At 37.9% G+C, this 12,446-nt stretch overlaps 1 protein-coding gene across 1 annotated transcript in view; it reads left to right on the forward strand.

Moving 5' to 3' along the window:
• LOC150089558 (uncharacterized) overlaps positions 1-12,446 on the forward strand; it is a 185,746-nt gene that overhangs the window by 12,355 nt on the left and 160,945 nt on the right. The window contains exons 2-3 of the mRNA XM_090390029.1: positions 1,600-1,692; positions 10,301-10,359. Coding sequence (XP_090246155.1) covers positions 1,600-1,692; positions 10,301-10,359 — 152 coding nt within the window. The remainder of the gene's footprint in view (positions 1-1,599; positions 1,693-10,300; positions 10,360-12,446) is intronic.

Here is a 12,446-nt window from a genome sequence, read left to right on the forward strand (position 1 = left end):
CATCTTGTTTTCCAGGCTGCTGCTCATTCCAATAGAAGCAGTGCAAGAATTACTTTGACCTCTGCCAGCAGCTACTGTTAATCTATTAGTCCGTGTATCCCCCCCCCCCAAGCTAGCAGTTTTCCGACCTACCTAACACTGCCTCGATAGCATCAGCAAATATTCTTGCACTCTTTCTATTTAAGTGTATTCCATCCCTGTAGAAGCAGTCTCTCCTGTTAACAAGCACAGACCAGGCTGAGAAAAATTCTACCCCCTTGAGCCTTGCACAATCTCTCCAGGGTCGAATCGAAAGAAAAAGCTCTCATCATATACTCCCTCCTATTGTGTCTGGGCAGAATTGCAGACACTTTCAAATTCAACCCTAATTCACGGCTTTCTTTCAACAGTGACCTGTACTTGTTAAGTAATTCCGCTGGTTTTCTACTCTTAATATCATTAGTGCCAACGTGTACAACGTCATCAACCTTTTCCCCTGGCAGACATACCCTGGTCCTATTCCACCTATCATAAACAGGGCACTGATATTTACGGGAAAATGCATTCATTGTAATTTGTGCTATGTCAAATGTAATAAAGTATGATATCCTAGCCAGAATAAAATTTCTAAAACAATACTTGAACTTTTGAAAAATTCAGGAATAAAAATTGTTTTCACTGTAATTTTATGTGGCAAATTACTGAATATGCTAGTAGTCGAAATTTCCCAGGAGGATTTGGTGTAAATTTTTTTGAAGAAGTGAAGAGAAGAGAGGAAACAGGTGAGCACAGGAACAATAGTGAGTGATAAGGTGACTTGTGGACTTCTAATAATTTAAACACATGAGAAGTACACTTCTGCAAATATGTTGTTACCATTATTATAACTGTTATAAAATAATAAAAAATGTTAAAAATAGTAATAAAAATAATAATTTGAGCACAATGGCTCTCTCTAATCCTCACTTCCATTCTTTGTCCTGCTTCAACCCCTCTGAAGTATGGATCCGAGGTCACTGCCCTGCCCTATTTTTGCCGCTGGCACTTATGCTTTTTGACACCTTCAACAGGGCACATCCGTAGCCAGGTGGGAAGGAGCAGCAATGTGTAGCACACGCTTCTTGATTAGACCGGGGTTCGAGCCCGTCACCACCAAATACGGAGGATGCGGAAAGGTCAGAGAATGACCACCGCATATTCCCGGAGCTTTTGATTTGATTTGATTTGGTTTGGTTTTTTATGGCGCATTGGCATCTAAGCCCGGAGCAATATGTCCTTAGTTGCTAATGCTCCTAAAAACCAAATAACAAACACCTTCAACAAGATATTTATTGATGCTGATCTGTGGATGCAAGAGCTCAGAATGAAATGGAATTATTTTTCAGTTTGATTTCTTACTTTTATTTTATTTTATTTTTTTATTCTTTGCTTTATTTATTACATAAATATGTTTATTGTATGCAGAATTTTTTAAACTCCACTGATTTTTCATGCTGAGGTTTACAAATTCAGGTTCTGTGTTCCTTTTCTTTATGGCAAGAAATGAATTTATACATATCATTAAATATGTATAAAAACTATCTTATATGTTTATTTCTTTTGCTTTTGTTTCTTTTTTAGTATGAATTTAAAGCAAAGGGAATCAAGAAGAAAAAGGTAACTTTTACTGTGTCGGTAGATGGTGTCAAAGTTATTATCAGGAAAAAGGCAAAGGTAAGCTAAACTGTTATTGTTATTATATGAAGTGTAAGACAAAGGTTTTCATACTGGGTTGATAAATTAATTTGGATTTATGTTAGCTACATGTTGGCAGTTTCCACTTCAAAGTAGTCCTCTTCAGAGTTTACATATATCAATCCCAGCACTTGAAGCTTATCTGCAACTCCTGTTTTATGATGTAATGTCTTGGATCTTCATCCTTTTAATTGGATTTTCATTTTGGGGAAGAGGAAGAAGTCACAGTGGGCCACGTTGGTAAAATAGGAAGGGTGTGGGACCTTCACCATTTTATTCTTGGCTAAAAACTGCTGAACTGACAAAACTGTGTGGACTGGCATGTTGTTGTGATGTAGAAGCCAACCCTGAGTGCACCATTTGTCTGGACATTTTCTTCTAGCATCATCCTCCTCCAAATGCCTTAAGAGCCCAGTGTAGAACTAGTGATTTACAGTTTGGCCTCACAGAAGGTACTCACGATGAACAATTCACTCATTGTTGAAGAAAACATTCATCATGCCCTTGATATTTATTCTGACTTGCCTTGCCTTTTTTGAATGTGGGGATGATGAACTTTTCCTGGGAGGACTGCTGCTTTCTTTCTGGGTCATAACTACAAACCCAGCTTTCATTCCCTGTTATGACTTTGGAAAGGAAGCTTCTGCCCTTTCTGGCCTGTGCTTGCAGGTCCCTGAACACAGAAATCAGGTTCTGTTTCTGTTTGTCACTTAGGAAACTGGGCAAAAAATTTTGCAGAAACCTGCCTATGTTTACAGTTAAAATGCATTGGCATGTATTGCATGATAGGCCTACAATGTTACAGACATCGTTAATCATATGCCATCTCTTCATGGATGATTTGATACACTTTGTAAACATTTTCATCAGTCCAACTTGATGATGGACAACCTGAGCACTCAAAATCCTCAACGAATGTTTGGCCACTTGGAAATGTGAATACGATTGAAAAGTGTGTTCCACCCATGTCATCATCATCACCAAATGCTTGTTTAAACATTTCCTAAGTCTCCAAGCTGTTTTTCCTAAATTTATGACAAAACATGATGCAAATTTGCTGTTCCTTAATGTCCACTGTCATACTCGGCTGCAAAACTTGCAAGTTATTTCGCACCAATAGTACAATGTCCTATTGGCAGGAAAATCACTACACTAACCCCAGTGAAGTAGTTCAGTGGTATATAATTGTGTACTGCTATACTACATGTGGTTAGTGCTCAGTGTGGCCAGTCTGGAATCTTCTGACTTGCACCTCATATTGTACTAAGCGGTTTTGTATATGAACTCATAAGATTTACAGTAGAACCTGGATAAGAAGTTTTCCAAGGGACTGGAGGTTTAGAATTTCTTATGCGGGAAAACTTCTTAGAAGGGAAAATGACCTAAGGGTATGAAATATTAACTACACGGATAAAAATGAAAAAAGACATACATAAGTTAAAGTTGATTTTTAAGTACTATTTCAGAATTTATAAATATTTTACTCTGCCTATGGGAAACATTTTTAAACTGAGGATTTCTAATTGCTTAACATTCTGCCCTTGGTAAACTTATTACCAAGTTGGAAGAATGAGCTTCTTTGGAGTTTCAACATACCTTAAAAAGTCACAATTACACTGAGACAGAGCAACGCTCCACTAAGTAATTCCGAACTGTTCACAACCATCAAAATGTAACCCTCAATGTGGTCTATGTATTCAATTATGGATATTGACAAAAACAATTGCAATATGTCACTTCCATTATATCAAAATGTTTATACTAAAAAGGTTTTATGCTGAAAGCCTCAGACTCTGGAAAATTCACTAATCGAAAAAGTTAGTGCATAGCATCATTTTAGTTTGTAGTAAACCACCGAAGTAAGTAAAATGGCATTGTTTCTGTTATATCTCATATTGTGAATGCCTTCACAATGAGTTGCCCAGATATTGAACTATCTCGAATAAGCTATGCTTCGACAATGGATTCTTAAATAGGCAACATTTCGCCAGTGGATTCTCGGCAGATACTCTACAACCCCCTGGGTGGCGGTATCTGCCAAGAATAAGTAACATTAGTCTTCTCCATTGGCGACATGTTGCTTATTGGAGGTAGTGCAATATCAGGGCAATTCATTGTGAAGGCATTCACAATATGAGATACATGTATATCAAAAACGATACCTTTTCACCTACTTCGCTGGTTTACTACGAACTAAAATGGTGCTTGGCACTAACTTCTTTGATTACCAAATGTTTATATTGTTTAATATTTTTTTAATATTAAAAATAAGTAATTTCTATATTTAAAAAACATTAAGTGGGAAAATGTCATTATAATGATACACTGTGTATATCATTATAATGATATACACAGTATTATTTTTATCACAAACTTTTTATGCAGGAAACCTTTTTACCCAGGAAACTTCTTAGAAAAATAATACATTGCAACGTATAGTGTTGAAATTGGGACTTATGAAACCAAACCTAGTAAGGGGGGAAAACTTCTTATCTGGGTTCTACTGTATTTGAATATAGTTGTTTGCTCACCATCCATTATGGCATAATCAATCATCAGCACTGGTTCATTATAGTGCCCCGTACATTTGATGCACTTCCCCTAAAGTTTCACTCTATACCACCCATCTCCTACAGTAGCACTGTTCATCCTAAGTGCTTTGGGAGCTATCATATTACTGTCTGTCACATGTGTGCTTAATAGGTTGCTTATGTTTTTTTTCACATATAGGTGCAAGAAGGACGAATATACCCTGGTCTTGATTAGACGGGGGTATATTCGATCCCGGTCTAATCAAGAAGTGTGTGCTATGCACTGCTGCCCTTCCCACCTGGCTATGGAGGTGCCAATCCCCATACTGCTCATAAATGGCAGGCACAGTGGATACTATTATTATTAATAGTAGTAGTAGAGGCAAGTGATGCAAGAAAGCAAGCTTATACAGCAACAACAAAAAAAAAAAAAAACCAGCACATTTCACCTGTCCATCTCCACTAACAGTTTATATAGTTCTTTCTTGAATTTATTCAAACTACCCACCTCTACAACACCTGATGAGAATTTGTTCTGGCAATCAACCACCCTCTGGCTGAAGGAAAATTTCCACACATCCAACTTGCAACCATCCTTCCTCAATTTGAATTTATGCCACCTGATGTGATGTGTGTAGTCTGAGCAAGAAGAAGGATTCTGTCAGCACTGCACTTACTCAATCCATTCAAGGCCTTAAACACCTCAATCAGATGCCGGTGCCTAGTCTTCAGAAGATGCGATTTGTTGAACTGGAGCCTTTCTTGGTAAGTGCACCCTTTTGTTTCCCCTCACCAATCTTGTTGCTCCTCTCTGCACCCATTCCAACAGAACCACATCCTTCCTGAAAAATTTTTTTTTTTATGTAAACCCGAAACACGAGAGGTATTAGAACCTATAGTACTTAGTACCGTGCTTGGGTTGGAGGTTGAGAAGACGAAAGAAGATACTTGTTGACATTGGACTTGAACTTCTGTAGACTGTAATTTTCAGGAAATACGTATGAGGAAGGATGTTCCAGAAAACGGCAGTTGAATGAATAAACGAGGAAGATGAAAAGTTGGTTCTGTGAGTTTGAAGTTGGACAGTAAATGGATGTTGGCTGGTGGTGGCATGTGTTCGGACCGTTTTGAAAGAGAGAGCGGGAATTATAGAAGCCAATTCAGAAGAACAGTGCCCATGGAAGTATCTGTAGAAGAGGCATGCAGCAGAAACAGTGCGTCTATGAGAAAGCGAGTGGAGAGACTCTGTTAGAGATGAATCATTAATTAACCTAACTGCCCTCTTCTGAATGGAATCAAGAAGCCTGAGAGAGGTTTTGGGGGCACCACCCCAGATGTGGGAACAATATTCCATGGCAGGGCGGATTTGCAATTTATGCAGAGTGAGCAGCTGTTTGGAAGAAAAGTAACGCCGAGAGTGAAAGTGAAAACCAAGTTTTTTAGATGCAGAGGAAGCAATATTTGTAATGTGCTTGTGCCAAGAGAGATTAGAAGTCAGGGTAATCCCCAAAAGAGATAAATCATTTTGCCTAGAAATCGGAGTGTCACCAAAGATAAGCATAGGAGCAGAAGAATCCTTTTTGCGAGATATAAGACAAGATGAGTTTTAGAAGGGTTGAAATCAACTAAGTTGGCTTTGCACCGCTGGAGAATTACCTGAAGATCGGCATTTAAGGAATTGGTAGATTTTCAAGAAGTTGAAACTGATTGAGCAGGACAAGGTTTCTCAAAATGGAAAGTGGAATGCAATGTGCTATCATCTGCAAAACTATGGATAGGATTTCCAGTCAATGGAAGAAGGTCATTGATATACAAGAGGAAAAGAGTGGGGGAAAGAACTGAACCTTGGGGGACACCGGCATTAGTGGAGAAGTTAGAAGACAGAGAGCCATCTACCATCACCCTCAGTGAGCGATCAGAGAGAAAACTGGATAACCAATTACTAAAAACAGTTGGCAAACCATAAGATGGAAGCTTGTTTAGAAGACCTTTATGCCAAACACGATCGAAAGCCTTTGAGATGTCAAGAGCAACTACTTGTGTTTCACCGAACCTTTCCATTGAATTAGTCCATAAATAGGTAACATAAGCCAGAATGTCACCAGTGGATCGACACTGACGGAATCCATACTGGCGATCGTTGATCAGACGGAAGGTTTCTAGGTAGTTTAAGAGTTGGCGGTTAATTGATTTCTCCATTACTTTAGAAAGAGTAGAAGTAATTGCAATGGGACAATAATTGGATGGGAGGGATTTGTCACCCTTTTTAGGAACTGGCTGGATATGAGCAAATTTCCAAGCAGAAGAAAAAACACCTTTGGAATAAGAAAATGAAAAAAGGCGGCAAAGAATAGGAATAAGTTCAGGAGCACAGGTTTTGAGAACAAGTGGAGAAATACCATCGGGACCTGGAACTTTCTTAGCATCAAGATTCGTCAAAATCCTTCTGACATCCTTTTGACGGAAGACCACAGGGGGCATTGAATGGAGCGTGTTGGGAATGGTGGGAATTGTTTTACCAAGATCATTAATACATGAATTGGAAGAAAAATGGGATGCTAGCAGGTCAGCTTTATCCTTGGCTGAAGTGACAACAGAACCATCTGGTTTGGACAGAGGTGGGAGCAGAGATGGGCAAAAGTTGCGGCCAATAGTTTTGGCAAGAGGCCAGAATGCTCGGCTACCATTAGGGCAAGAAGCAAGTTTTCTACTCTTAGCCTGTTCAAACTCTAGTTTTGATTGATTAATAACTGCTTTACAATTGTTGCGAGCTTTGGTGTACACAGAAAATGAAACTGGAGAATTAGAAACAAGCCAATTATGATATGCAACATTCTTCTCTTGAAAACAGTCTTAGCAGATTTATTGCAAAACCAAGGTTTAGATAAAGGACGAGATTTTAAAGCGGAGTGTGGGATAAAGGATTCCATTCCTGCAAAAATAATTTCACTGATACGACCTGAGCAAACGTTGATATCAGAAGTTTTGAAACAGTAATCCGACCAAGGAAAAGAAGAAAAGAAGTCTCGCAGTCATTCCATTTTGCATTCTCGTAATGCCAAACAACACGAGGTTGGGAATAGCCATGATATAAAGGTTCCATTGGAGAAGAGACGATCACCAAGTTGTGATCTGAAGTGCCTAAAGGACCTCTCACTTCGACCGTGTACTTAGAAGGGTTGTTTGTGAGAAAAAGATCAAACGTATTGGCTGCGCAGGTCATCCCATTTTGCATTCTTGTAATGCCAAACAACACGAGGTTGGGAATAGCCACGAGATAAAGGTTACATTGGAGAAGAAACAATCACCAAGTTGTGATCTGAAGTGCCTAAAGGACTTCTCACTTCGACTGTGTACTTAGAAGGGTTGTTTGTGAGAAAAAGATCAAGCATATTGGCTGTATGATTAGGATTGTCCGGTATTCTTGTAGGTAAATGAACAATCTGTGCAAGGTCATTAGTAATTGCAAAAGCCTCAGCATCACGACCAGCTGGGTCGGTGTGACTAGAAAACGGAAACCAGCTGGAGTTGTGAACATTAAAATCACCAAGGAAAATTACCTCACTGTTAGGAAAGTTGGACTGGAGAAAGTCAAGTTGCAAAGAGAGGAAGTCAAAGAGCTCCAAGTGATTAGTGGAGTTGGGAGAACTGTAGAGACAACAGATGAATTGGACACAATGAGGTAGAGAGATTTTAAGCCAGAGAAGATCAAAGAGAGGAGATTCCAAATTGCCAAGTCTCTGACAGGGAATATCAGAACGGACATATGCACAAGTACCACCTTTGAGGTGAAAGGAATCATACAGCGAATAATTTGGGCATCTGAGATGAGCAGTAGTTGAATCAACCGATAACTGAGATGAAGACTCCAGACCTGTATGCCATGCTCAAGATGTGGTTTAACCATCCCTTATACAATGGGATAAACACCTCCTTATCCTTGCTGAAAAAATTCCTGTATATCATTGACGAAACCCTATGAACTGTCCTGGCAGCCTGTCTGCACTGCTCAAAGAACTTCATATCTGACTGCACAATTGTCCACAGGTCTTTTCCATATTCCAACTATTATGTGTATTGTACCAGACAGTTAGTGTGTTATTCTGGGATTACTGCTACCCAGTTGAAGTATATTCTCTAGAATCTTCACACAGGAGGAAGGGGTTCAACAAGGATCAGTCGTCAGTGCTACAGTCTTCTCGGTTAGATTGCACACTCTGATGACAACTGTCCCAAATTGTGTAGAAACATATCTTTATGCCAGTGACTTCACCATATCTAGTCACCCTCAGAATATACATTCCGTTAAAAGGAAATTCTAACTTCAATAAATAAAATACAATTATGGATGTGTCAAAATCGTTACTGACTGTCTCCACAGAAAATCATTACTGTACACATCTGCAAGAAGCCCAGAATGCACCCTTGCCCAGAATTGCATTTGGGAAGTTATCGTGTTATACCACTAAATGACAACATCAGATTCCTAGGCTTAATATTAGACAAGAAGCTAACCTTCCTAAAACACATACAGTATACGTACAAACCATTTATCTGAGGAAAATTAATATGCTTAGAGTACTCTCTGCCATGTCATTGGGGGCTGATTGATACCCTTCTTCTGCACTTGTGCTGAACCATGATCCAATCCCAAGTAGACTGTGATGCAACTGTGTATGTCTTGGCTAGGAAATCAGCATTGCAGTGGCTCAATCCCATTCAACACAATGCCCTTAAAATAACTTTAAGTGCCTTCCGAATATCACCACTCCATAGTTTATATACAGATATGTATGAACCTCCATTATCCTTTTGGAGACAGATGCTTCTGCTTACATATGCAGCAATACTTCAGAATCTGCCCTCTCATCCTATCTGGCCTTACCTCTTTAACTTTCCTTTGGTAAACCACAAAAGGAATAAACCAAATGAAAACAAACCTGTGGAGTCATAGAAAAATCTAATGCAGAATTGGAGCATCCCACCAGACGATATTCATCTGGACACTCACACGAGTAGTTGAATTGAAAGTTGAATTTTTTATTTAGATACATACCCTGCTGGAGATATTTTCTTCTTGCCAGTATGCTACCAGTTTTTTCAATATAGTCTTACAATTCACAGTTCACAACTGTAGGGATTACTAATGATGAAAATAATACATTTATTTAAAATTAATAATTATTTATTTAATTTAATAATTAATTAAAAAATACTTTTTAATATTTCTTAAAAAGTTGTGTCAGACTGAACATTTTATATAATGGATGCATAATCCAAAATATTTTTACAAGTACTCTGTACTGAACATGACTGATTTACTTTTTTGGCACTGGTAACATAAGTTGACCGAATTAGAGAATAAATACCAACTCATCAGCAAAAATAAATAATTTATTCTTTTTAATAAAAGAAATCTAATTAATTTTTTTTTGGAACATAAGACCCGTGTTTGTCATAGGACAGTCGGCATTTTGAGAGACTGCACGCTACAAGTTTTTTTTTTTTTTTTACGATAATTCTTGATATTCATACAGAAAAACTAATTTCATGCAAGCTTCACTTTTTTCACTTCATGTATAGACAAGATACAGAACCAAAAATAACAATATCAAAACCTTCCTGAAGGATAGCAGCAATTTACCTATAACTATCTTCCTTGATTCCAGAAAACTTCCAAACTTATCTGTTTAATATAGATTTTTCTTTTATTTGTTATAATTTTTATTGACAAATTCGCAACACAGATAATAAAAACCAGGAAAAATGTTTCTATGAAACATCAGTAGAAAAAACTTTGTTATCAGGCTATCTGATTGGTTGTAGAGGATAACCAGTCAGATATCTGTTACAACAGAATACTCTGATAGCTTTTCACTACCATAAGAGTCTACGTACGGAGCTGCTATTCAATGGTCAATATCTTACACAGAAGATTCTTACTGACATTCAGTTTCTAAAAGTTGACAAATATACTTTTATAAATATAGTTTATTTCACTACATGTTTTATTTTTGAATATTGATATTTTAAAATTATATTTTTTTTTCTTTCAGAAAAATCAGCTGCCATTAGAAGAGAATAGACTTTTAATAATGCAACATCCAATATACAGGTATGGGAATGTTAATAATAGGGACAGATATATTCCGCACTTCTTTCTTAAAAATGCACTCTCAAAATCACTCAATATTTGTTAGTCTTATCAGTTGGTATCTACTCATAGTGTTAATTTACTGTCTATAAGCAAACCGTCCACAAGCTGAATCCAGTATGTAATTATCTTTTAGTCTGCTTGAGCTGTTTGCAGATTACAGTGTGTCATCCATGTTTAAAGCATGTTTTTAGTTCATTCTATCTTTTATTGCTGGCATCAGGCATCCATGGTCATTTTGCTGTTAATAAGCAGTCCACATCAGAAATACATGTGTTTGGGAATTTTCACAGTAATAGATATCTGGTGATCAAATTGATATTGTTGTGGTTTTCCATAACTTTCTTTTGTGTTTTTTTAGACAAAAAAAACACAACATAAGTGTTCACTTATTAGTGGTCGGGTTCCTAGATTTATTTCAGTAAGCTTTTGTGCTTCATATTTGCAGATCCCAAGTCGCTGTGCTTCCCTGAGTGAATGGCTCTTGCTTATTAATTTACAGTTTTCATTTTTATTTTGAAATTTCTTAGTTTTTTAAAATTGAATTTGGATACTTTTAATTCTTGGCTATAGGTAGCAGTTAGTATCCCTCAAGTATCACTTGTCGCAATTAATAGCAATTTTTGTATGTGATGTAAAAATATTTAATTTGAAACATCATTAGTTGATTATACCATGTTTAATTTATATCTTGATTTAATCTCAGAATAATATGCCATTTAGTTAGTACCAAACTAAATGCAGTTGATAGTGAAAAATCACCCAGGATTAATTTTAGTTTGAAATGAAGTTCCTAAGCAATGAGAGAGGCTGTTAGAACTATTGATGGGCATAAGCAAATGATTAATAATATTATTTCTATAATCATTTGAACTGATTTGAAAACAACAACAGTTAAAAAAAAAAAATACAGTGAAGGGATTCAAACTGATGTTATCAAAACTGAAGTCCTGCAGTGATGTATAGCACTCAACCAAACATTATGATCTCTCCTGTATTCGTGAGTGGATGCATCCCACAGCATCTAGAAGTGATGACAATGACCAGCACAGCATATATAGTGATGACACAGGTAGCGCCTGCCAGTTTTTCAGTATAAAGCTTGTGCAGTTGGGAAAGAGAATCTGATGGAGTTTGAATAGGGAGTGATTTATGGCTCTAGGAAGGCAGGGACTAGCATATCAGCAGCTGCAGGTATTACCAGCTGTTCAAAGGCTGTCATAGGGAAGGTGTAACGGGAATGGTCTGAAGAGAGACACACAACTACCCACCATGCCAGGACAGGCTCCTGTCAGGCGCAACTTACTGTTCGTCATTTTCTGGTTGAGTGTCCCTTATATTCAACCATTCAATCAAACACTTTCCGGTCACTCTTAACATTGAGCATCTCATCTAATTTATCTCATATATTAGGAAATGAAGTCAATATACAAGAACTTTTTGTGTATTTAAAACATACTGGCCTGTACAGGAGCATATAATTTAACATCTCTAATGATATGTTGCCTGTAAATAAACTGTGAACAGACACAGTAGCCCTTGTGTTGTTAATCCCAATAATAACAACAGCCAGGACAGGGAGACCAATACTAGCTGACAGTTGAGGTGAACACAGGTTGTCGTGTGCTGTCTGGGACAACAGACAGCTCACAATCTTTCAATTAACAGCAGACTACAACCAGAGTGCACAAAGAAACATTTCCAAGCATACCATCCAGTGGATGGTCTTTTGGATAGGTTTGCGGAGTAAGCAACCTCTTTGTGTGCCCACACTGACTGATCATCGTCACCACCTCTGCTTGTGGTGGGCACGAGAGCACAACTGTAAAAGAGTTGCGGTCTAATGAATCGAGGTTCCAGCTCCATCATGCCAATGGATGGTTCCGTATTCAACAGGGAGCAGGTGAACAGCTGTAACCAGCTGTATGTTGAGACTAAAACAGGCCAGCAGCAATGATATCGTGGTTTGGGGGATGCTTTCGTGGACATCACTGAGTCCCCTCATCACGAGATCCTATCTTAGCATTGTTTTGGACCAAGTTTTGCCC

The sequence above is a fragment of the Mastigoproctus giganteus genome, chromosome 2 (assembly GCF_048544385.1).
Source record: "Mastigoproctus giganteus isolate SK-2022 chromosome 2, ASM4854438v1, whole genome shotgun sequence".
NCBI classification, from domain to species: domain Eukaryota; kingdom Metazoa; phylum Arthropoda; class Arachnida; order Uropygi; family Thelyphonidae; genus Mastigoproctus; species Mastigoproctus giganteus.